At 50.7% G+C, this 24,033-nt stretch overlaps 10 protein-coding genes across 10 annotated transcripts; 6 read left to right on the forward strand and 4 right to left on the reverse strand.

Moving 5' to 3' along the window:
- Window positions 1–1,547: 1,547 nt before the first annotated feature.
- Window positions 1,548–2,184, forward strand: VFPPC_14213 (hypothetical protein; the record flags this gene model as incomplete). The annotated part of the gene is made up of 3 exons (XM_018291982.1): window positions 1,548–1,712; window positions 1,765–1,826; window positions 1,902–2,184. 3 exons carry the CDS (start codon window positions 1,548–1,550, stop codon window positions 2,182–2,184), a joined length of 510 nt encoding a protein of 169 aa, XP_018139653.1.
- A 1,150-nt stretch (window positions 2,185–3,334) lies between these two features.
- VFPPC_07347 (spindle poly body spacer protein) lies at window positions 3,335–5,269 on the reverse strand (the record flags this gene model as incomplete). Its single annotated transcript, XM_018286219.1, has 1 exon — window positions 3,335–5,269. The coding sequence occupies one exon, from the start codon at window positions 5,267–5,269 to the stop codon at window positions 3,335–3,337; it is 1,935 nt and encodes a 644-aa protein (XP_018139652.1).
- Window positions 5,270–6,614: 1,345 nt separating this feature from the next.
- VFPPC_16582 (hypothetical protein) lies at window positions 6,615–7,337 on the forward strand (the record flags this gene model as incomplete). Its single annotated transcript, XM_018294335.1, has 1 exon — window positions 6,615–7,337. One exon carries the CDS (start codon window positions 6,615–6,617, stop codon window positions 7,335–7,337), a length of 723 nt encoding a protein of 240 aa, XP_018139651.1.
- A 2,129-nt stretch (window positions 7,338–9,466) lies between these two features.
- On the forward strand, window positions 9,467–10,096 carry VFPPC_14214 (alba domain-containing protein; the record flags this gene model as incomplete). Its single annotated transcript, XM_018291983.1, has 1 exon — window positions 9,467–10,096. The coding sequence occupies one exon, from the start codon at window positions 9,467–9,469 to the stop codon at window positions 10,094–10,096; it is 630 nt and encodes a 209-aa protein (XP_018139650.1).
- Window positions 10,097–10,455: 359 nt separating this feature from the next.
- Window positions 10,456–10,904, reverse strand: VFPPC_14215 (vacuolar transporter chaperone 1; the record flags this gene model as incomplete). Its single annotated transcript, XM_018291984.1, has 2 exons — window positions 10,456–10,814; window positions 10,871–10,904. 2 exons carry the CDS (start codon window positions 10,902–10,904, stop codon window positions 10,456–10,458), a joined length of 393 nt encoding a protein of 130 aa, XP_018139649.1.
- A 726-nt stretch (window positions 10,905–11,630) lies between these two features.
- On the forward strand, window positions 11,631–12,350 carry VFPPC_07348 (dynein light chain (Tctex1); the record flags this gene model as incomplete). Its single annotated transcript, XM_018286220.1, has 4 exons — window positions 11,631–11,642; window positions 11,718–11,756; window positions 11,855–11,929; window positions 12,006–12,350. The coding sequence occupies 4 exons, from the start codon at window positions 11,631–11,633 to the stop codon at window positions 12,348–12,350; spliced, it is 471 nt and encodes a 156-aa protein (XP_018139648.1).
- Window positions 12,351–14,121: 1,771 nt separating this feature from the next.
- On the forward strand, window positions 14,122–15,210 carry VFPPC_16581 (hypothetical protein; the record flags this gene model as incomplete). The annotated part of the gene is made up of 1 exon (XM_018294334.1): window positions 14,122–15,210. One exon carries the CDS (start codon window positions 14,122–14,124, stop codon window positions 15,208–15,210), a length of 1,089 nt encoding a protein of 362 aa, XP_018139647.1.
- A 1,075-nt stretch (window positions 15,211–16,285) lies between these two features.
- Window positions 16,286–17,230, forward strand: VFPPC_14216 (F-box domain-containing protein; the record flags this gene model as incomplete). The annotated part of the gene is made up of 1 exon (XM_018291985.1): window positions 16,286–17,230. The coding sequence occupies one exon, from the start codon at window positions 16,286–16,288 to the stop codon at window positions 17,228–17,230; it is 945 nt and encodes a 314-aa protein (XP_018139646.1).
- Window positions 17,231–18,061: 831 nt separating this feature from the next.
- Window positions 18,062–19,744, reverse strand: VFPPC_07349 (glycosyltransferase family 31; the record flags this gene model as incomplete). Its single annotated transcript, XM_022428553.1, has 3 exons — window positions 18,062–18,610; window positions 18,669–19,325; window positions 19,385–19,744. 3 exons carry the CDS (start codon window positions 19,742–19,744, stop codon window positions 18,062–18,064), a joined length of 1,566 nt encoding a protein of 521 aa, XP_022284160.1.
- A 1,090-nt stretch (window positions 19,745–20,834) lies between these two features.
- VFPPC_07350 (peptide-N4-(N-acetyl-beta-glucosaminyl)asparagine amidase A) lies at window positions 20,835–22,950 on the reverse strand (the record flags this gene model as incomplete). Its single annotated transcript, XM_018286222.1, has 2 exons — window positions 20,835–22,534; window positions 22,638–22,950. The coding sequence occupies 2 exons, from the start codon at window positions 22,948–22,950 to the stop codon at window positions 20,835–20,837; spliced, it is 2,013 nt and encodes a 670-aa protein (XP_018139644.1).
- Between the last annotated feature and the right edge of the window lie 1,083 nt (window positions 22,951–24,033).

Here is a 24,033-nt window from a genome sequence, read left to right on the forward strand (position 1 = left end):
CTTGCCAAGTTATTAATAGGCATCTTCACTCCCTTGCAAATTGATGCTCCGATTCATCGCCATCGCAGATCCACAGGCACAATTGTTGCCTTGAAGGCAGCTGTTGCATCCTCTCAGGCAACGAACCCAAGCTTGTCGACCCATCAAAATATATCAGCGCCTTTTGGCATGGGTATTTTTGGACCTAGACGACGCCTAGTACGATTCGAAAGTAGGAGGGCTTTTCAAACTCGACCTTGTGCAATCTACCCTGTCAATCTGCTGGCGTAAGGCAGCCATTCAGGTTAGGGGGCAGATTGCTGCTTCGTCTCCCCAAGATGGCACACGACACAGGTTGAATATCCCGGCTGCAGGTCAAACAACAACAAGATAGACAGACAGGGCCAGACTGGAGGCTTGCCCGATATGGAAGACCATGCAACCACGGCAGGCCGTGCCTCATTTCGCTCACCGGACGATGAAATTATGGAGAATGACTTACACGGACGCCTTCATCAGCAGCGACCACGACCCTAATAAAACGTATCATGGCCGCCATCAAGGTAACATTTGACGCTCGACTGACTTCCCTTTTCCTTTCTCAAAATTACCACGCACCATGGCAAAAAATGACTCTGTCCTTCCCAAATCCTGTCCAAGACAGCATATTTCCGGTGTCTCTGAATCTCATCCGGCTGCCCAATCACGGACGGCCTCCAATGCTACATTGGAGGGACTGTCGCAAAAGCAATTGTCACCATCCACGCCCATTGGACGTAACTCATCCCGTTTTTAGCGAAAATCGCATCTTGTTTTTCTTGTTCGGCCTACCAGATTGCCAGATCACCCCAGGAGAATGCGGGCACCCATCGGCAACTCAGGGACACATGCACATCCCTGCCACCGTCTGTCCACTTGGCCTGCGATGCCACGGGCCTGCAGTGACATATCTCACTTATACCACCCAATGGCTTGGGGCCACATTCCATGCCCCCGAACAATCTTGGAAGCCTTTGTCAGACACTCGGAGCATCGGTTGCCTTCTTGGCAGGAGCCCAGGACAACAACAATTGGAGAAGCAGCAGTCTTATCGACCAAGTAGAATTGGCTGGCCATTTCACCAACAAGGGCAGAGACAACGCTAACAATGAGCTGCAATACTTGATAAGCACAATATAATGTCCTAGACAGAGCCAACACCGGTGTCGTTCAAAAAGAAAGCAATCCCTAGTTCAAAGGGATTCGTTTTGCTTGTTTCAATGACCAGTGTTGTTGAGGGAACTACTACTCCGTCCTGCACTCAGCTCTCCACCATCTCGGTTTGGAAATTATTAGTTTCACGCCACCGTCTTGGAATCTCCTGTGCCTATCCGTACGGCATATTAAACCAGGACTCTCTCCCATCTCCTCGCTTCTTCTTTTGAATCTCCTCTTGAACCTTTGTTTTTGCGTGTGAACTGCTTCTCGTTCCTCCCAGCGTTCAACGTTCATCCCACCTGCATTGAAGCATCGTCTGTCACTATCAACCTGCTCTGCATTTAGCAACATCCCCGTGTTCAACCCTCAAAATGAAGTTCCTCATCACCCTCGCCATCGCCATCACCAGCGTCTCTGCCGCCAGCACCGTCCCGCCTCCAACCAACACGCAAGCTCCTCCCATCCCCGAGGGCGGCGACAAGGACTGCCTCGCCAACTACATTGTCAGACAGTGCCTCCAAACCGAAAACGACAAGGTACACATAATCCCGTGTAAACTACGCAATCCCAAGCTAACAATCTCGTCAGCTCGCAGCCTGTTCCGCCACCGACTACCAATGTCTATGCTACGCCGCCCAAGCCATTGCAACGTACGTTTCCCTACCCCCTCAATTTACTGCAAACATAAAAACAGAAAAACAATCTAATAACTAATGAATCCACAGCTGCTACAATAACTGCCCCAACGACATTCGCGCCCCCTCCGCCACGCAAGCCATGAACGCCCATTGCCGTAACGCCTCCCTCTACGCAACCACTTCCACTGCCTCTTCCACCGCAACCCCAACCGCCTCCACCACCGAGGCTCCCAACTCGACCGACGTGCCCAGCGGCTCACTCTCCTTCTCCGCCGCCAATCCTACCAAGACGGGCGGTGCGGAGAGCCTCGCTGGCAATGCTGCTGGTTTGCTTGCCGCCGTGGCCGGCGCCGTGGCTGTTGTCTTGTAAGTCGCACAGCTGAGGGGTGATGGGGGACATGTGATGGATTTCATGGTTGTCATGCTGTTGTGACCAGGGGGGGAGGTTGTGAAATACGGATACGTTTAATTTGAATTGTAGGTAGTACTTGCTTAATTTCTTAATAACATTGGCCTTTGTCCAACCCTTTTTTGTTACACTTGTTTCCATTATTCACGTTGCTGGCTTCCATGGGTGTAACAAAGTGGCGGCACATGTACCTGGTTGCAGTTGTATCACTCACGTGTTGCACTTGGTATTGTATGTTGTGCATTGCAGTCGAAAACTCGAACCACGGCGACTATACACACCCTTGTTGTTAGTGACAGGTATGAACATTCAAAATCTAGAACATGCTTTATTCAGTTATTAGCCTTAATTGTACCAAATCCACAAATCCACAAGTCCAAAAGTGTCACATTCTTGTAAACCGTTCCGCAAATCGATCCATTCACCAGTCAGTCAGTCAGTCAGTCAGTCACATTATCAACATCCACAGCCGCAGATTGTATGCTCAACTTCGAGCCACGTCAACCATGTTCGCAGTCCTCTACAGCACCGCCTAAACCAAACTCTATGATACAACCGAGGCTCTTCTTCCTCTCCCTGTGTCCCGTGGTCCAAAATCATACAACCACTAGTTGCAGCCGCGCTAAATCTGAAAGCCCATCTCTCAGAAAAAGAAGTCCCGCTTTCCCATTGCGCCGAGTAAAGCAAAAATGAAAAAGAAAATAACCATGACCAGTATCTCTACAAACAACCGCGACATGAAGTTGACTGAAGCCCGACCCTGCCTTCTTATAAGTCATTTAGACGCCAAAGAAATCCTAATTTTTTTGCGAGTGTGCCACGCAGGTTGATTCAACCCCGTGATGAAAAAAGTAAGCCGCGCATGGCCGTGCTCTCGCTATAGCACGCGTCCATGGTTCTTTTTTAAAACAAGTGTGGAGGAAAAGGTAACTAAAGTCGAGTAGAGGATTTAAAAAGGTATCGGTAGCAGTAGGTGAGGAAGCCCCATGGTGTGCTACCGATCGTTGAAGCATATGTGCATTTGAAATTTGTCAAGTTTTGGGAGAAATTTTGAGAGGTTCAGGTAGCAGTTGTCGCAGAAAGCATCGCCAGAATACCAGACAAGGGCATCTCATGTCCTGCGCGTTCTTCGATCCTTGGCGCGGTTCTTCACAGGCCCAAGAAAGGTGACATGCTGTTTCTTGGAATCGTCTTTACGTAGCCTCACAGTACCTGAAACGCCGTTGGAGCCACGACGCAGGGCTCTCGGGTCATGGTCCTCGTCAAGCGTAATTTCAGCAACGTCAGACACAGACTCGTTTTCAAGCTCATCACTACCACCAGACATGGAAGATCCGTCATCGGAGTCGTCATATTCTCCATCGTCACTAACAAGAGACGGCGCATTGTTGCTAACCAGAGTATTGGGGCTGAGGTTGGCTTCTTCCATGTCCATATCCTCATCGGACAAGACAGCATCAGATCCACGTTTGGACATCACATCCAGAGTAGAACCGGAGGGGGATACGAGAGACATGGGTGCGGCGCGGCTCTTGCTGCTCTTTGTGTGGATGGGTGAGTCGGTCGAGGCAGCAGGCGTCTTTCCGCTCTGGGCTGGAACACGCTTGACAACGGGGGTTCTGGCAGGAGCAGCATCATTTGGCCCGTCAAAGGCAGTAATGGGAGTGCCTGTGTCGTCGGATTCTTCGTCGGGAGTCATGTCTGCGATGGAAATCTTGGTCTTGGCGTCTGCAACGATATCACGGAGGTCGCCATTGAAGTTGCGGCTCTTCATCAATCGAGACAAATAGGGCGTCTCGCCAGCGGGGTTGAACTTGGTGGCGGCAGCTCTTGACTTCTTGACACCAGGCGCATGCGCGCCCGTAGTCCTCGAAGGAATTGCGCCAACACCAGGGAGCTTACCTTGGTGATACAGCTTGAGCGAGTCGGCAATTCGAGAGCGCAGGGCGGCGTACGTCTGCTGATCAGACGTGTCTTGCCGGGCAAGGGGGTGCACGTTGGTGGCAAACGACGGGTTGTTGCCTTGAGTCTTGTCTTCTGGCGTGCCACCGCTCGAGGCACCACCAGTCTCCCCGACATCGATGGGATGTCCGCTTTGGACTGCGGCCTCCTCGTGACTCTTGAAATCTCGCTTGTGGGCAATGCGACAGTGATTGATGAAGCCTTGAGTACTAGAGAAGTTTTCACGGTTGCAGTCGAGGCAGACTAGCTTGACGGTTTGGCCATCGGACCGCTTCAGGATACAAGGACCAGCCTTGTCCTTGGGTTGAGGGTATCCGTTCGAAAGAGCTTGAAGCTTCTGACCTGCGTTGCCACGGACTGGCCTGCCTTTTGAAGTTGGGCCGATCTCCGTGAAACTATTTCTCGTCGTTCTGCCTTCGGCGAAGGATACACGCGCGCGCGTGTATTCCGGAGTGAACTGCCACTCGGGCTGCTCACCATCGAACGAGGGATCAGGAATAAGCCACTTAGCGTAGTGTCTCGCGTACGGTCCGTCCACAACTCCAAATGGTGGCGCCCAGTGAGGGACGGGTTCACCAAATCGGGTGATGACTGCAGGACCCTTGCCGCTGCTGATATCTAGCATCTGGTCTGGCGTCGGACAATGTTGAGGGTACGGGATCAGGTGACAGCGGCGCAGTTGTTCTAGCGCGACTTGACATTTGGCAAGCTCCTGGTTAATTAAGCGCAGCTCATCGTGTTTGAGAAGCACTTCAAGGCCCATTTGGTGCCTGATGATGTCGCGTGCAGGATCCAAGCGATCAACTTGGACAGAAGACATTGATTCGTCGCATGACGACACCGAGGCCGAATCTGAGATGTCAGAGTGTAGCTTAACACGCTTCCTCAGCGATGCATCAGACGAAACTTCGCTGGAGTCATCAAAGGCGTCCCAGCTCCTCTTATTTGGAGCCGGGAGGCCGGAGGCGGTTTGCGACAGTAGCCTTGATGGTGTGCCGAGATGTTGGTTCGTGTCTGACAAGAGGTTTGACTTTTCCAGAGACTGCTCGCTCCCCTTAGAATCGGAGGTCCAGAAGCGAAACATGAAGAGCTTCTGTCAGGAGGAACTATGAGTGCCTGATGAGTCGCGACAAGAATATCGCGACAGCGTCTTCTGATGTTTGCGACAAACAAAGAGTCGACGATCACAAAAGTGGGTCCCAAACGGCAGCACGGCTGACGTAAACAGAAGAGTGGGGCGATGAGTTGGGGCCAAGGGGGTGCCTGGTGTGGCAGTCGGGTCAGGTCGGACACGCGGACTGGCCTGTGTCAGAGCAAGGCGTGTGTGGCAACAGAGCTGGGGAGGCAGGAGGTCCAGTCAGCCAGAAAGAGGAGGCAGGCAGGCAGGCAGACAAGTCTGACGGCGACACCGTGAGGAGTGAGAAGAGAGAGTGAGAGAGAGACGAGGAGAGATGCGCTGTTGAGCAAGATGATCGAGAGCTAGCAAAAGCCTCGAGTCGTGTGTCTTTTTGAGACAGCAAGTCTGAAGAGGAAGAGAGGGAAAGGGAAAGGGAAAAAGAGAGGCGGTTGAGAGTGAAGAGATTAATGGGCTACAGCACAAAGGAAGGAGTGAAAGAGGGAGCAAACGGGGGGAGGATCGAGTGTTGGGTGGTGTTTGGATACTGGAAGCTGGGAGAATCAGCTTGAGCACTTCTGAGTTGAGAGGGTGGAGGGGGGCGCTGGGCCCAGCAAAGCCAGCTCAGCCAGTGGGAACAGTGGACGGGGATGGAGGCATCAGAGGACGAGGACAGGCAGCGATTGAGAGGCAAGGTCTGGTACATGGCAGAGTCTGGTAGAGAGGCAAGGCAAAACAACAGGAGTCTGGTCTGGTGCGAAAGACGAATGGGGGCGAGGAGACTGGACCGTTCCAACGGAAAGTGCCTGGGCTACATCCAGAGGCCACCTGTGCTGGAACAGGACCAGGCGGGAACATTGAATGGAATTGGAATTGGAATTGTACCAGACTTGGCTGGACCCATTCTGGTTATTAGCCCAGCAAGCCAGAGTTGTACAAGTGTTGCGCAGACATTTCCTCACAACAGCATGTTCCCCAACAACAGACAAGGCAAGGCGTACATGGCGGCCACTTGCAGGGAGAGAACAGGTTGGTGCGTACTTTATCTGTGCTGAGCTATCTGTACCAGACAGGACCGGGCAAGGGCAAGGACAAGGACGTGAACAAGGCCGAGTCACTGTCAGCTCTTCTCGGCGGACGAGATGGCGACCCGCGCCACGGGCTCAAGCGAGAGCTAAAGCCGACACATCAGAGATTCAAGGCAACAGTGTCTCCTGCCTGGCGCAGGTTGGCGTTTGTTTTGGGTGTGTTGACAGTCGACTCGTCACTCAATCAAGTCAATCAGTGTTGGACATTCTGGTGTTTTGGGGGGCACATGTGGGCCAGCACCAGTAATAAGGGCATGGACATTCTGGAGCATGCTTGCTGGACGACTGGGCTGGTTTCCACCAAGTCAACATCGCAGCTCGGAAGTGATCCAATCCACCACACTCACTGCAAGGGGGTGTGGACCACCCAGTACAAGTACCAGACAATAACTGAAGTGTCTGATATGGATATGATGAGTGCAAAGTACTCCGTACTTGTCAAGATGTGCCGGGTCGCTCGTGGCGAATCAAGGCCAATACACGTCGTGTCAACGTTGAACATGGTTGGTGACCAAAAGAAAAGATCAGTTCAGGCATCCATCCTAAAAAGAGTCCAGTGCTTCCTGTACGAGCCAGCAGTTAATGTACTGCCGCTCAAAGAGACTGACTGTTGTTTCCTCATCCTCACTCACACCTTGTCCGCTCCAACTTATCACTCTGCCCCAGGCACAAGTAGCAGCTTGAAGTGTCTGGTGCAAGATCCCAGATCCCGGCCCGTCTCTGCGTTGCGCTGCACCTGTGTCTGTGTGCGTCCATGTCTGGCTGTGGCCCCCTCGGTGTTTGTCATGGCCACGACTCACGGTTGGAGCCTTTCAGTCACTTGCCAGACTTTTCTCGACGTTTTCGGTCCTGAGCGCGATGAACGGTGCATATCTTGGCCAAGGCACAAGGTACAAAACCGCTGTTGGCAGCAGAGCCTGGACGCTCCTCAGGTCATTGCTGGCAAGTAATAGATCACATCACCCGAATGATGCCCATGGACAGGGGTACATCAACCAAAAGCCGACAGCTTGATTGTGCACTAATCACCTTGTTGACTTGAATGGGACGACTGTTCGTCCCACTCAAACGTCCTGGGATGGCCGGTTGTGCGGTTCGTCTCCACCCAGTCCGTATTAGGAGAACATTGAAGGCAAATGCAGGAGCACCAGTGTTGCACGGAGAATGCACTGGATGCACATAATGAGTATCGTATTAATACAAGATGCTCGGAGTCGTCGTTAAGAATATGATTCTCACGGTGTGTTCAGGAACACGTACCCTTTGGAATGAACAGCTTGGCCAAAGCAGCGGCCTTGCGGAGTACATTCGAGTTCAAAGTTTGGAAGGAACATCGACCTCCCTGTTACCCACTCTTTCCTCCATCTGATACTCGTGAGTGGCAGACAGGTCGATCAGGGATCCAGTTCCGAGACTTTGGATCCAAGGCAAGTCAACGGCAAAATGTTGTCTGACACAAGAACTGGCTCCGGGTGGATGGAATGCGAACAACAGATTGATGCGTTATGTTGATGTCTCCTTTGCCTCAGAAAGCAGCCCCAAGTTGAGCTGCAAGGCTGTTCAGACCGTGAGGTTTAACCGTAAAGGCACGGCAAACGTCAGCACCATCTGTTGCTCTTCACCTCGCCAACAGATATTGAACCAGACTCCAAGTCACAGCTCCGGATTGGCAGCCTGTGAATAGGCTCCCGGTTGAGTGGCGTTGCATCCAAGGTTGAGAGTCTGGTCCAATGCAGCCACCCAGACTAGCAGAAGATAGAGCACTTCCTAGCGCAAGACTGGTCCGTGTTCCCCGTCGTCACCCAAACTCCCAGAGCTGGAGAGAAGTTTCAAGCTTGTGTGCATGTGTCAGATGCCGCCGAAATATCTTATTCTGGTGCAAACTGAGCATCGTGCCCAGGTCCTGAATTTTTCTGGAATAGGAGACGTTGGGACAGACTTGGAGTTCCCACGATATCATGGTAGTTTGTTCCTTATGGCTGTCAAGATGTTGCCAATCCGACGAGCAGTTTGATCCCAGTTGGCCGTGGAAGACGTCACCGTCGTCCCACTTGACTCCAAAATCTCCATATCATGATTGCACCCTGCTCTGCTCGACGGAGTACGGCTGCAGGATTGTGTGTCGACTGGGCCACATGGAGAGGCACATCAGAATATGACCCACCATGGCGCAGGCCAGCGACATCTCTCCTTGACTTGCCCAGTTGGAACCTCAGCCCCAATCATGTACGCAAGTTGAAGATGTAAAACTTTATATTGTGCGATGTATGTCTCCGTGGGCGGTATGAGGGAAATACTATCAGAGCTTCCTGATCGTCAGCCCATGTTATCTGGCTTGGTCAAAACGTACAGAACCGTCGATCAGAGCAAAAATTGTCTGTTTGTGACGAACGAGACATATTGAAGCTCGGGCATTTTGGCGGCAAAGGAGCCGTGAGGGGTTGGTGGTCTCATCGATCTGGCCGTTTGCTGGCTATTATGTACTATGTACGCTACTCGTTGTGAAGACTTGTGAACCCCCCCGGTGACCGAATCGGCCGTCTTTTCTGGGAAGAGCTTAGCCAGCACGTTGGGGTTAGACAGAGCATGTGAATTCGCAAGTTGCTTCAAGAGATGCTTTTTAACTACTCTATTTTCACTGTTTGCCTCGGCGCCCGGGTTCATTGGATACTTCTGAAGCCCCCTTTAAATTCTTTTGGAATAATTGCCGCCGTATTCTTCGATATCTCGCCATCATCCGACAGCTCACCATGTAAAACCTTGTACCATTTTGCAGCGACGATGTTTTGTCCCACCCAAGACTCGTGAAATTCTACCCTCAACATATCACAGCTTTGTAGCACTTCATTGTACCCTTAGTAAGATAACGTGTATGCCATCGGCCTTACATTTCTGCATTTCCCCTCTCCTCACAAAGATACCAAGCCAAGCTTCAATGACTTGCAGCCATGCATCTGCAAGCCACCGCCCCACATATGTCCAGCTCCATCTTCCCAGCCTTATTTACTCCAAAAATTATCCAAACCACCGAATCGCACATATCTCAGAAAATCACCAAACTCGTCCAAATCAATCAAACATGCCTCCCAAGCCCTCGTCACCAGGGTCACCCGTGCCCCAAAAACGCAAAGAACCACCTTCCGCAGATCAACCATCCAAGCGTCCTCGATCACAGCCCCCCTCTTCCACAACCACGTCCAAATCAACCCTCATCCCACCCCACGAAGCTATCATCGCCGAGCTCCAACCAAAGTACCACGTTCTCGCTGCGTCTGTAATATCGTCAACACAGATCCGGAAGCGTGTCTCACAAACTCTCGCGCACTTGAATTCCGCATCAGACCAGCCGAACGTGGTGTTGCTGCACTCGCGAACGGGAGAGGTGTGCAAGATGATTACCATTGTGGAGCAATGCAAGAGGCTGTTGAAGGAGGAGGGGAAGACGTGGTTTCAGTACAATGAAATGTTTGAGGTGCCGGAGAGGGAGAGGAAGGATGTAGTTGAGGAGACGGTTCTTGAAAAGGATGGCGAAGACGAGGACCCGGATGGGGATGATTTTGAGGTCATGGCGAGTCGGTTTGAGGAGGCGGTTATGCCGGAGCCGTCGAGGAGGGTGGTTAAGTCTTTGAGGGTGTTTTTGAGTGTTGGAGAGGTGGGGGACTTGAAGAACAGGAAAGGCGTTACGGTTCAGTCGAGCGAGGGTGCTTGATTTGACAATGATTGCAATGAGCTAGGTAATGGTTGACTTGCATGGAACGGCGTTATAGGGTTTGCACTGCTTTTCATGGCATATAGAAGCTACGAGATACCCAATTGATTGGCATAAGTTTTCGCTTAATTCGAAATGGCATTTATCTTTCAATACTGATTATCCAAACTACGTAACTAAAATGACAACGCCAAGCACCCAAGATACATGCCCTCATCACGCCACAACAACTCCTACCTTGCCCTTCTTACAATCTCCTATGCAGAGTTTCTCCATTTCCTCATTCTACCACATGCAATTTCCAACACACAGTCAACATGTCTGATTGGACCAGGTCCAAATCGCACACTCCGTCAAGCCTAGTTGTGCTTCTGCTTGTTAGAATGGTCCGTAATACGCAGCACAAAGTTGACCACAACGGCCAACAGCAGAATAATAGCCAAAAACGTAGGACCGAATCGGTCATCGAATCCAGCCTGGCCCCTCATTCTTATTGATTTCGCTCTCCAGTGGTACGTCACCAATGCATACAGCATGGTCAACATGGCCACGCCGGTGAAGAGAAAGGCCGAGATGAAGGCTACTCGGTCACCAAAGTTGAGCATGCCAATGGCCAGGGCTCCCAGGATGACGGTAAAGTTGAGCCATGACAGAAACGTACGCTCGTTGGCGAAGAAGACTTTGGGTTCGACTCGAGTCGGCAGAGCGATGCGCTTGCCTAGTCGTGGTTAGCGATTGTCTCGATATCAAACGATAGGGTTGGTCCGGATATACCTTGAGAAGTCTGGAGGAGAGGCTGGGAAGACATGTTGGCAATTGATGGTGAGGGGGAAGGACGTCACTCAATGTACTGATCGCTGGTGTTTTGGAGCTTTGGATGTCGATCGTGAGGTTTCTCAATTGAATAGCGCTCTGGAGCCGAATTTTCGGGCACGTTACAGACTAACGGATTCTTCGAGGCCGATGGATTGAATCAGGAACGAGGTATGCAATCGAAGGAGAGCGGGAATTGCGGCGTCTCAATTGCAGAAAAAAAGCTTCTTGCAGCCGGCTTGGTGTATCTATCGGCTCTGGAACCGCTGGACTCTATGGTTCGACCCCACTCATGATAACCGCTTTGGGAGAGCTTCTGTGCACGTGGGCTGGCTGGTTGGTTGGCAGTCACGTGTGGTTGCCCCGCGAAGCAAGGAGATGGGCGAGGTGCCAAAAGGGGAAACCGATCGTGGACATGGACTCGATAGTTTTGACTGTGAGATTTGAAGCAAAAAAAAATCAAGAATCAAATATTGACTAATGCGTGTGCAAAGATTTTGGCTTTAGAATTTTTGGTGATAGCTTTACTTGCGAGTAGATACAATTGTTGTTAGATTGAGCTGTTTCAACGGCCACTAATACGGCCAGTTTGGTTGGCTCCAGATTTTTGTTGGTTATCGCGCGGCTTTGTGGTCCCCTCGCACCGATTGTTTACGTTTGACGTTTCGGCGCCGCTCCACCTACATCGCTCCTTGAATCAACAACGTCACAAGCCGTCAAGATGTCTACTCCAGTATGTGAAGTGAAGCCCTTCGTCTATGGAGCTTGCAGTCTTGTATTGACAGTGCTTTGCTAATTATTAATGTAGCCTATTCCTTTCACCCGTCTCAAGCAGATTGCTACCGATGTACGAAGTCACTCATCCCTCCCGTCGAATCAACCTGTTTACCAGCGACTATGATTCCACGGCTCCCATCCAGGGGGGTTCTAACAGATATATAACAGGTTTGCAGCAATGCCATCGGAAGCGCCGAGTTCTACGACCATGCAAAGACCGAGCAATGGAACTCTACCATCATTGTACGCTCCTCCCAGGCAACCCTCTGCCTTGGCACTTGAAGATCGAGTATCGACCAACCACTTACCACTCATGTAGAACTCCATGCTCAAGGCTGTCATCTCCGAATCAACACCACAGGGAGCATCCGCACCGTCCTTCAAGTTCGCCTGCAACAGCACCATTGTCCAGCACCTTGTGCCGACGTCGTCTCTGAACAAAGCCCGCGGCGGCACCGAGGTCAAGGAAGAGCAGCCTCACATCTCGACGAGCTCCGAGGCCACTGCCACGGATGGCAAGCCGCACGTTGGTCGACGCGGTATGCACAGTGCCACGGGCGCGTATTGGGACGAGAAGAAGGACGGCATGTGGACCTTCAAGTACGATGGCGGCGAGGGTAAGGGCATGGATGTTGTCATTATGCTCATTTGGATTGGCATCTAGACTATTATACAAAGTTACAGGTTGCTTGGTCGATGGGGAGTTCAGCGTGAACCCCGCGTGGGATACGAAGGGGAGCTAGCTGGGCAGGCACCCTGCTCTGTTATGGCGTTTCAGGAGCAAAGATATGTACTATTTGAGACTGTCTCTCCATTATGCCCCCGCTGCTGGTGATGTTTGCGAAATGTTGGATTAGGTTATGATATGTTTTGTTTCGGACTTGAGCACTTTTGCAGTACAGTGTTGAGAAAAGTGTGGTTTCGTGGAACATGTGTTGCTGCGGTGGGATTGGTAGCGGTCTGCTGGGCTCGAGTCAGCTGAGTATTCGTTGCCTGCCAAAGCCAACATCTTACAGAGTGCGCTTGTGCACTGGGATATTTCCACTTGCCATCTTGTAGTAGAACTTTCTGGATACATATTCCTACACGTGAAACGATCTGGCAAGATATTGGTATAGGGTAGCACATGGCTTTGCTCAAGATTCGCGTAATAAGTGGTCAATCATTAAGCGAAGTTCAACAGAAGGAAGCCATTGCTTGGGAAACGATAGTGAATAGTGCAGACTGTTCTTGCACCTATTAAAACATGGCTTTCATAGTGGTGTCGGTGTCTCATACCCCATTCACCTTAGGGTTGTGCTGCTACGTACCAAAGTCCCTGGGCCTGATAGACCCCGGGTTAGATTTGAAGGGCAAATAAATTTTTGGTTGTCCTTAAAAATTCAATGGTAAAGCCGACAGTGAAATATATGCTTGTGACCGACAATACAGGCCTGGTAGATGCGACATTATCTGCCGGTTAAGCATTGATGATGCCTCTTACATCGGGATTCTTGAGTTAATTAGTTGAAGATTGATGGGCCTGTTTTAGGGAGTTATGTGCCTGATATAAACTTGCATTCGCCTTTGATAAGGATGAATGATACTTGATCGATTTGATAAGCCGTGCCGTTCCGGCTCAAGCACCAAAACCCGATATTATACTTCCTTGATTTAATCTAGCCACGGCTTGGGACGTTTCGCTGAGCTGCCCCTTGGTGTCCAGAAAGGTATCGCCAGTTCTCAATTAACCCAGGGCGACGGCTACCACAGTCTACGAACTATCATTCAGAAGGCTACCCAAACTTGAAATGCAGAGCCTAGACAGCTAGAATAATGCCCAATTCATTGTCCGTGGCTGCAGCTCATCCTGCTGAGCATGGCCATTAGTGAACGGGTTCGGTTCGAATAATTTCCACAGATCCGTCAATTGTATCTGAACAAGTGGACAGAGGTATCAGTCAATGGCCCGATCTGATGTGTTCTTGATGCTTGTCAAGATATCGCCACAAACCCCGCCGACGGACTATGTGACGTGATTTCTCCTCACCAGCCTCACCAGATACAGGAATGATGAGAGATCAGGTGGACGGCCAGGATAGGTTGCAGAGGTCGAGTTGGCAGCGAAATGCTGATGCATACATGCATGCAGGCGTGCAAGGTTGCATACGGGATGTTGGACCCCTTTCCCCGGCTGCAGCTGTGCCAAGGTGGCGTGGTCATTGCTTGGTGACGCTTTTGGTAGCTGCATGCGGTGGAGTTCAGTGTGGTGTTGACATGAAGCGCTTCGCTCTCTCGATCCAGATGGCAAGTTGACACGACATCGACTTTGGGCCAAAATCATGCCAACAGAGTCTGGTCTGGTCTGGTATCAATGAAATCCTGCTTCGTCGTTCTTGCCATTTTGAAATTTGCCAACCAAGTATGCGGCCCCCGCTCCTTCCTGTATTTTGCTCATGGCCTGCGGCTGTGACTCGACACAATCTGTCTGTTACCAGACCGCTTCTCCTCTTTTCTGCCACTCACCCTTTTCAATTAATTTCAACTTGAGCTTCACAATCCACTTGGTATCAAACATTCAAGACCATTCTGAGGATTCTACCAAGGGTGCCACCACCACATGCCGTCATTGCTGTCACCTACGAGAAATGCTCCGCAATGATGTCTTTTGCAGATCTAGGGGCCTTCATGACCCACGCAAAATTGAACACCAACACTTGGCTCCAGCTCCTTGTGGAGCATCATGGGGACAATGGAGCCTGCCGACCCTAATCGACACGATCTCCTTGGTTGGTGAGAGAGTCAACACTGATCTGATCCTCTGTTGGTGCACAAGGTGCAGGATACCCTTAACCACTAATTCACGCGATACTGGAGATCTTGTCCTTGTTGTTTTCCACACCACAGCTTGGGGATATGCGTTTCTTTTTTCCCAAGTGTTAGGAACGGATGACACAGCAATCACCCACTCCACGTCACCGATGAGGGACTGGGACTGGGACACTGATGCAGTTGGCATCGGTCTACTTCGGATTTCGACACCACAGAGTCGGACCACCGAACAGGCTTCTTCATCATCTTCTAGATTGAGACAAGCAGCAAGTGGCCGGACTCTCGGTAACCAGCACACCACTACTCCCTACCCTGCCACACCTTACCTTGCAGCAATGCAATGCAGCGCCGTTGTCGCTGTCTGGCTGCCCTACAAAGGGAATCCCGCGCACCGCCTCTTTGCTTGGGCTGCACCAGCAGAATTTTTCTTGGTGTGTCTCTCGCTCGAAATCCGGAATTCTCTTCTGGTCTCGTGCCTGAAGATCGAACAGCCACGCACGCAATGCTCAACGCCGCCTCTTCAGAGCCTCAAATGGCTTCTATCGTCAGTTAATGGAATCTCAATATCAGCGTGCCGTCTATTCGATGTATCGTGGAGTACTGGCGCTACAAGCATGGGAGCAAAAAGACTCCGCAGTGACGTGAAGTCCTGTTTTAGGCGCTGTGCTGGAACGGTGGACTTCTGGATGGTCCCACCAGCTTTCTCCATTTGATCGGTGCAGGCCAGTTGCAAAAAAAAACCGAGACCCCAACCGTTGCTCGTGACATTTAGTCGGTCGCAGTCACCGCGAGTAAGACAGAAGCAGACAGACCCACAAAGATCCATTGTTCCAGCACGCCCAGACTCGACTGGAGGGCCAATTATAGACGTTGCATCATGCGAACGGCCACAGATAGCCGTTTGCTCACCTTCTAATGTTGGCAACGCTCAGGTTGGTTTGCCACAAAACTTGGGGCATGCGCTGGAAGGGTCCTTCACAGGGCATCCGCATTCATCAGTGCCAATTCGAAGATCGCATTGCTAACATTTATTTGACAGGATCTCGATTGACCATCTGACCTGGGCAAGTAGTTGGGATTGTCGACGCTTTGAGTGAGGCAGCCGGCAACTTCCCCCAAACGCCGCATCGACCGGAACCTCCTAGAGAAATAGACGCTTCGGTCACGGCAACATCTTTTAAATCCGTGCACATATGCTCTGTACTGGAGCTGGTGGTGGTGTCGGCACCCAAAAATGGCACATGGCCATGGATGTCGCCGTTGATGTGGGCTCAGTCAGGCCAGGGGAAATTTTCCCAAAACTTTCCCACGATGTGGACGATGTGGGCACCGAGGCTCCATAACGCCAGACTCAAGCACACCACCCCATCGCCGAGACCGACCGACCGCCTCTGTCAGGATCCCGCCCCCAGACCGACGGCGGTAAATAAAGTCCTCGTAGCCCCCTTGGAATCGTAGTGACTATGGCATGTCATTCTTACTTACAGACGACCCTGTCCACAAGTCTTTGCCACATTGACTGAACAAACTCCAAACAACTATCGTGTCGTCTGCCAATTATACCCCCAACGTCTGGGTACCCCAAACCTTCTTGAAAGGGGCCGCCCACGTTTGCCTCACTTTCACGAATCTGGTCACGCGGCCCACGCACGCACCACTCGTAGACGAACCGAAGCGAGATACGGAATTGCAAGTTCTCGGGTCTTGACATCGTCAAGGCATCATTATTCGACACACAAAACCTCAGATTTGGCATATTTAGTTGCCTGACATTGACTGCCATCCACAATGGTCCAACTATTGGTTAATCCGACCCTTTCGTCGCCTGGCAGCAGCGCATCTGCCCATGAACAGACGGATGGATTCACTGGTGCTAGTGCTGTGAAGCAGGAAGCGACGACCACATCCCGAGAAGAACACGCACAGCGCATGAAGGAACTCAACTTGAAGCGCAGCATGATGAGAACACCACGACGAGGATGGTCCCTGAGCGACTACCATGACAACCAGCACCAATCTATGCCTCACTACCATCCTCACTACATCTCCCAAGTGGAACGACAAGCGCCCATTCCCGAGAATGCTGTCCTACAGTCTTCCATTATTAGACCCGATTCGCCGGCATCTTCGACATTTTCGTCAGCATCTTCAACAGTTGGCCCACTGGTCCAGATACCTCGCCGGCCGAAGATGCCTCCCCCTCGCCGGTCACAGTCTGTGACAGACAAGGAGCCAGAGCCCAGCAACCAGCCACGACTTCCAGCAAATATGAACCTACTTGACCTTCCATCTGAGTTACATTATGCTCTGTTTGACTTCCTCGACCCCATCGATGGCGCCTGCCTTGGACTTGCCCACTCGCGGTTATACTCGATTCACCGGCGGAAGAACGGCAAGGTCTCCTTGTCAAGTCGGTACTCTGGACCTAACGACAGGGAATGGGCTTGGCGGGGTGCTGGCCCTCTAATCCGCCGGGAAACCAGCGACTTGACCGTTACCGATAAGGCGCTCGGGAATCTTCGCGTCAAAGGTCAGGTATACTGCAGAAAGTGTGGCGTCTCCCGATGTGAACTCCATCGCCATCTAAAGGATTGGATGGGCAGCGGGTATGAGTACTGTGAGATTCGAAAGATGTACGGCCGACCCGCCGACGAGGGTGCCAAGTCGTATTGCTACATGAGCTCGCCTAAGAATCCGCATCGGTGTGGTCGTCACGGAGGGAAGAAGAATTAAAATCCCCACTCGAGTTTTGTGTTTTGAGGTTCGGCGTGTATCTCTTGGAAAGAAGAAATTCGGGACATACGGGCATGGTGAAAGGGTCTCGGTTTTCAAGAGCGGTCATTCATCGGCGTTGTGGTTTTGCGCATATTCATAAAGCGTAGTTTGATCTGGACGGCGGTAGCGAGATATTGTTTTCAGACAGCGACATACGGAATATCAGTGATGACGAAAGTACAAGAGTAAAGAAGTACATATAATGTTCATACTAGAATAATACAAAGAGTATACCCAGTACACATTGTTTCGCAGGTGTAAGGTGAAAACAACAAGGTCAGCATGAAGGGTGATAAGCCCGTATGAAGTGCTCCATAGTCGACATGCAACCATGCTGAGAAAAGAGGTCGACCAGACAGACAAGTGAGATGGACAGACCTATATAAGGCAGCCAAGAGGAATGGCACTCAGGTACTCATGCTGAATGCAACACATCTCCCTGAGCTACCTCGGCTCGGACCGTTGTGTGCATTCTGCTTTGGACGGGTGAAGTCGCACATCGGGTGGGTTAGGGTTGGTTTACTGCAGCTTGTGCTGATAGCATATGAAGATGAATTGAACTAGCATATTGAATATGACAAGGATAGAGATAAAGTACACAGTGTACATATGAAAGTGAGTAATGCAATTGGGAAGAACTATTCAACGTCCCATATATACAAATGTCCCCCAACGCCAACTGGGAGTGTTCCCATGCTATTACTGTACTTTTCCAGATGCCCCAACCCGGAACGGAAATATCCTAACGCCTAAATACGAGTTGAAGAACCAGCCGTCTCACCATAGAGTTTATTTAGGAGAACTTGGCTCTTTCCAATCCAGCGCACAGTTCCCCATGGTCTCAACCCAATCGCTAATCCCCTGAACAAACCAACCACTCGTCACCGTGCCAGCATCCTTCCCCTCCTCTGGCTTCTCAGTAGGATTGCCCAGCGTAAAAGTGGGAGACGTAAAGCACACTCCATTTTCGTATTTCCACTGAAAACTGCGGTTCAGCTTGAACAAGGTGTCCGACTTGGCCTTCTTCTCGTACTTTTCACGAACATACTTTCCCCTCTCCATTTCGGTTCCGAGAGACGAGAACTCGGCATCGGATATATCCAAGCCTTCTGCTTCGCAAACTTTGGCGCAAGCAGCTGCTGACCGGTGAGCGTATTTTTCGACAATGTTCTTCTCAGATTCTGGTTTCTGTTGGCTTTTGTACCATTCTCCCAATCGACTTTGGTCTTCAGGACCAATGTAGCATACGCCGTTGGAGAGGTTGTCCCAATTCCTGCGGAAGTAGGCAATGTGTGGTTCGAAAAACTGGTGATACAAGTGTCTGTATTGGATGAGGCTCTGTAGAAATATTAGGTTCAGGAGGACGGCAGAATCAAGCGGCCCATAAGCAACGTACCGTATCATTTCTTGACTTTTCATATTCCCACACATTGCTGATTTTCTCCATACTCATAGTCGCCATCGTAAACACTGGTTGACACCAATGGTTCAGACCGAACGGCGCAGTGGTTGGATTCTCTCCATTGAACATTGGATGCGCTTGTTTGATTCCAGCCCCTGCCTGTTCCAAAGCCTTTGCAAAAACTAGGCTACCATATGGCATCTGGCGGGCTAACTTGTTATACGTGTCGGTGGCATTGGGGAACTCTTTCAACCAATGTTTTATCAATGGCCCGGAGACGGCAAACCCGCTACTACCATGGGCGAACGGAAAACCACTGAGCATGACGACACTTCCCACAAAGGGATCACGGTCCCTGCGCGCCCTTTTGCGCAGCCAGTGAATCAAATTTGGCCATATGACATATGTTTCATCCTCGATGAAGACATACCAATCGCGGCCTGGTCGAAGTTCCCAAGCACGTGCAACCATGTTGATGGTCATGTACTTTTCCAACTCTATCGCTTTGACGGGATCATCCTCGCACTGTTCCTGAGGACCAGCGCAGTCCATCTGGTCTTCATAGAAGCGAAATTCTTTGTTTTCCACCATGATTTGCTTACTGACACGGTCAAGAACATCGTGGACGTGATGTCCAGCAATATCTTGTTCCTGTGACACACATCAGATAACATATTCCCGTTGACAAGCATTAGTGTCTGTAGACTCACCATGTCTGAAAAGACCAAAACATCAGGAATACATTGCAAGTGAGTCAGAAAGTGCGGAGGAACCTTGGAGAAGGCATTCGCGGCCCTGGTCTTCAAAGATACGACAATTCCATTTGAGCTAGGGACGTTCAGGCACGGCGAATCGATACTTGACTGCGGATGACCGGCTCTGGGGACTTGCCTAGAATGTACCGGCCAGTACCGCGTGTAAAAATTGGTCTCACCAACACCGTATAATTGCACCAGAGGGCACATCAATAGAATGACAAAGCAAAGAACTAATGTTGTCATGCGGCTGCGCAACCTCGTCAGGTTGGATACCCATAGTGCGAGGCGTCTCAACGCCGGACTCGCAGGCATCTTGAAAAGGGGTAGGCGACTGCCAAATAGGCGGGAAGAATTTCCCTTCCAATATCAAATTGTCATCGATGATAAATAATAGCGTCTAAATCCGAGAACTGGTCAATTTCGCTTAGAGGAATCACCATACGCAGCCAGTGCCGGTTCGGTCGGAGCTGTAGAGTTGCGCAGACAATGCAGGAGAGAAAGAGTAGGTTTGATGTAAAAGGAGAGGACCAGCCCCGAAGTTGTGTCGACCCCTTTAATTGGAGGCCAAATTGAGAATTCGTGAGACGAAATTCAAGCGAATCAATTCAAATTTTAAAAAGGAAAATCTAAGGAATGAAGAGAAGACTTCAGATGATGAGGCGGAAACGGAGAGGCTGAGCCGACTGTGTAAACAGTGGGGAGCTCCTGCCGAGTCTGCATATGACAATCAGACGCAGTTCCCAGGGAAAGAGCCAACCAAAGAACAGCCAAGGTCTTTCTTGACTGGCAACTGGGAACAACTCTGCTAAGTCCAGGTACCTATGGTACATATACGAAGTACAGAGAACCACACATTAAAGTGGCTTCGAGGGGGCCACATCATCATTGTGACGGCCAAGTCTCAAGTACTCCATACTTCGGACGCCGTTCCTCACTCCTTCCCGGCATGATCGGCATCTTTATTCCCGCTGCTCAGCTGTGCGCTGATGACGCGACTCTGTTTTGCCTTTATTCTTCTTTTCCGTCAGAACGAACTAAATATGTTCGAATTGAGTAAACTCAATGTAGTCAAATAAAAACAAACTCTCCTCATCTTTTGCTGTCTTGGTTCAGAACCTGGCAAGCTTCAGTGAACCATGAGTCCATGACCCATGCGTATCCACCTCCTTGTCAACATCCCTGATGACGACAACTCTTTCATTTGGCAATTACGCACATTTCATTTGTAGCATTTCCTCCTGCCAATTTGAAGCATTGACTTTGGGAAATCGTAGGCATGCCAGTACCTATTAATACTACCTATTGATTACCCAGAACACACCTATCTGGCTTACTATGGATGTCCAAGATGATTCATAACTGACTCCTCTCTTAAACACATCATACACATCTTCAGGCCCCATCACCTCCCACCATTGACATCAACACTTGCCTCCCTCGGCCACTTGATGCTAAGCTTTGCGCCTAGTCTCTTTCCTCCGATAAACTTGGCCGCAAACCCATTGCTCTCATTCACTCGCCCTGGTTGTTCCTGTGGTCCCGTCTGTACCAGTTCCTTGCCAAAAATCCATTGCTTATCAAGCGTTGTTGTCTCATTCTTCACAACTACCTCCCGTGAATATAAACGCTGCGAACCAGCAAAACCTACGCTGTCCCCCTGCGAAGAGCTCTTGGCACCAAAGTCGTACGTCTGATGTGTGCTCCCGAAACCTCCACTGGTTTTACCACCGTCTTTTTGCCAGAAGAATGCGTTGCCTTTCTTGGTCGTTTTAGTTCCGGAACCAGACACCCGGTCTGGGAGGCGAGTGAGGAAAGGTTCTAAACCACTGGAAAAGACTGTGCTCCCGGTGACTGCAAGGTCCATTGTTTGGGTGAGGTTGGTATCTAACGTGAGACTATACTCGCCGTCGGGAGCCTTTTGAATGTAGCTCGTGTACATTGGGTAGGAATAGCCAGCATAGTAGTACGAGGTCGCGTCTTTGGTAGCCTTGTCTTCTCCCTCGTATGATGCGTCAACTTGTTGGGCGTTGCCCGCGTCTAGCATATAGCCCGTGTTCCGCATGGCGAAGTGTTGGGACCAAGTGGCCTTAGACACTTTGCCAGTCCGCTTAATCTTGGACTTGATTTCCAATGTGCGTGATGTCGTCTGATCATATCTAAGAGACTTATTTGGGATGGCAGCTAGATGCGGGTTGTAATTGGGTTTGCTCAGGGTGACTTTTGGTGGGCATCCCGATGTGACTGAGCCCTCGCCATCTAGCCAGAGAAAGATCTTGCCCGAGAGTAGCCAGTATCTGTTTACCACAGCATCGTCTGCACCAACTACCTCCAGGCTAAACGTGTGTGCTTTGCCATTGCATAATACTCCCAGCCAGGGCGTAATGTCAATTTCTTGTTCCTTCAAGTCGAACGCCTGAGGCCCAACCACAGGTCTATGCAACGGGGGTGAGATGCCTCCAGTGAAGACAACCGGATACGGCCAAGATAAACCCGCAATCTGGCCGTCAATTCGGAGTCTGACCTCACGGAAAGACCCTTTGCCAAGCAATTTCGTTCCGTTCCAGTTGTTGACAGCGCTCTCTGGGACATTTGACCACCAAAATTCCTCGTCCGATTGGCCAGTAGCAGCAACCGACAGGACAGCGCGCTCAATGTTGCGAGGTAAAGTGATTGACTTCTCGGCCTTTTCATCAGGGTATGTAAACGCGCTTCCTTGCCCAGAAGCCCCCTTACCGGCCGACAAGGGCACAATCTTGTCTGCTGGTGGTGCTGCCGGCCCTCTCAAATCCTGATCCTGTATAAACGTGGCAGTCAGCGTGGTATTGAAAGACCCCGTGTATTTTTCATTTATGAGATTCCCAAGATCAAAAATGAGCTTTTGGGGTTGTTTCCATAATGGCAGGTACGTTGTCATATCCTTCCAGTAGGTCCACGCAATACCAGGGCGAGGCTTGGGTTCTGCTGTAGAAGTCCGCCAGATTTCTGTGTCCCCTAGCCACATAATAGCCAAGCGATCAAATTGGCGGCCTTCGGAGACTACAGTAAAGTTCATCACCACCCTGTTGAAAGGACATTTCGTCTCATCAGGCGGTGTATAGTCGGCTAAGAGGAGGAGAGAAGCAGTCAGTTACTCTTCATTTCTGAAACAACAGCCACAGCCAGACAGCGGACAAATATGCAATCATCGCATAGAGCCCATACTCACCGACAAACGGCTGACCATAGCTATTCCCGAAGACATGGCTCATCAACTGGATCTGGCATGACTTGGGCGGCACCTTGCCAGGATAGCCGTCCAGGAGCTCATGGCCGTCGACAATGCCATTCGAGGACAATACCGGGTTCGTGACTTCGAAGCATTGCAAAGCTTCATCAGGATACCCTGCGGAGCCTCTCAAGCTAAGCAATCCTTTTTGATTCGGCGCGTCCATTGCATCACCACGTCGTTGTCCCAGGCGCGCGGGAGCCATCGCCAAGACTTGCGCCACCAGGGGCACGATCCACAGAACCGTCCTCATGGCTTCCTGTGCTGGTTGGTACTTTGTCTTGTTCTACTCCGTACTTTGTTGTAGATCTTCAAGCAGACCTTGGACAAAGAAACCGGCGCGAGACACGCATCGGCTTGCGGGAACAAGTGGCCAATTTAAATCGGGAAAAACAATGAGATGAGGGGGCCGCCAATCCAATTGCTCAAGCACCTTATCCAACCTACGAATCAGGAAGGTGAGACTTGCAGCAACACACTTTCCGCATACCGACTTATTTGCCTTCGGATATATATGCAGCCACGCGAATTGAGGCGTCGTGGACGATGAAGAAAATAGGGTTTCTATGGAGGCTGCATAGTGGCACCAAGATGAGCATCAATTGGTAGGAATGGACATGTCCTTGGTTCAAGACAAGTCTGGTGTCCAATGCCGGCGCATGGGCAACATCCTGCTCCACTGCAAAGCTCCAGGAAGGGCGAAACTTTCACACTTGACTTGGTACCGAGTACTTCTCAAGCAATGACGCGACATCAACACATTGGACGAACCTGATCCGACAAGAAATGCCAAGGTCAGAGCTCATCCTGCCCTGTTGGCACTGCACTGCCTCGAAACATGGATATGTGAATCTCGGTTGTGGAGATGAGTGGTCGATCGTCATGGGCAGGGATCACTTCACTTCACTGAGACCATGCTGTGATCATGGCTTGCAATTGTTATACCACCAGCCGTCTGTGAGTTGGAATTCTCAAAGTCGAGCTCTCCCAAGTGAGCTGTCAGGTTTCGGCGAGGACTTTGATAATCTAGCGGCGCCAGGAAACCCCTTTCCTTTGCAAACCTCCATTCAGAAATGAAATCACGATACAACATTCGTTGTACTTGCCCAGAGTTGTGTAATCGTTGTACAAGTAAACCAACTTTATTGTCTATCCGTCACTCAGTGAACGAGGAGAGCCCTAAATTGACGTCATACGAACCAAGCTCCGGCCACCAAAATTATGTCAGAATGTTTCCCCTCCAGCTAAACATGCCTGGTTCGACTGGCTGCCTGGTAAACATTGCCTCCAGCAAAGTCATAACGGTAGACTTGGAATGATTCACAAGTCCGTGACC

The sequence above is a fragment of the Pochonia chlamydosporia genome, chromosome 7, assembly GCF_001653235.2.
Source record: "Pochonia chlamydosporia 170 chromosome 7, whole genome shotgun sequence".
NCBI classification, from domain to species: domain Eukaryota; kingdom Fungi; phylum Ascomycota; class Sordariomycetes; order Hypocreales; family Clavicipitaceae; genus Pochonia; species Pochonia chlamydosporia.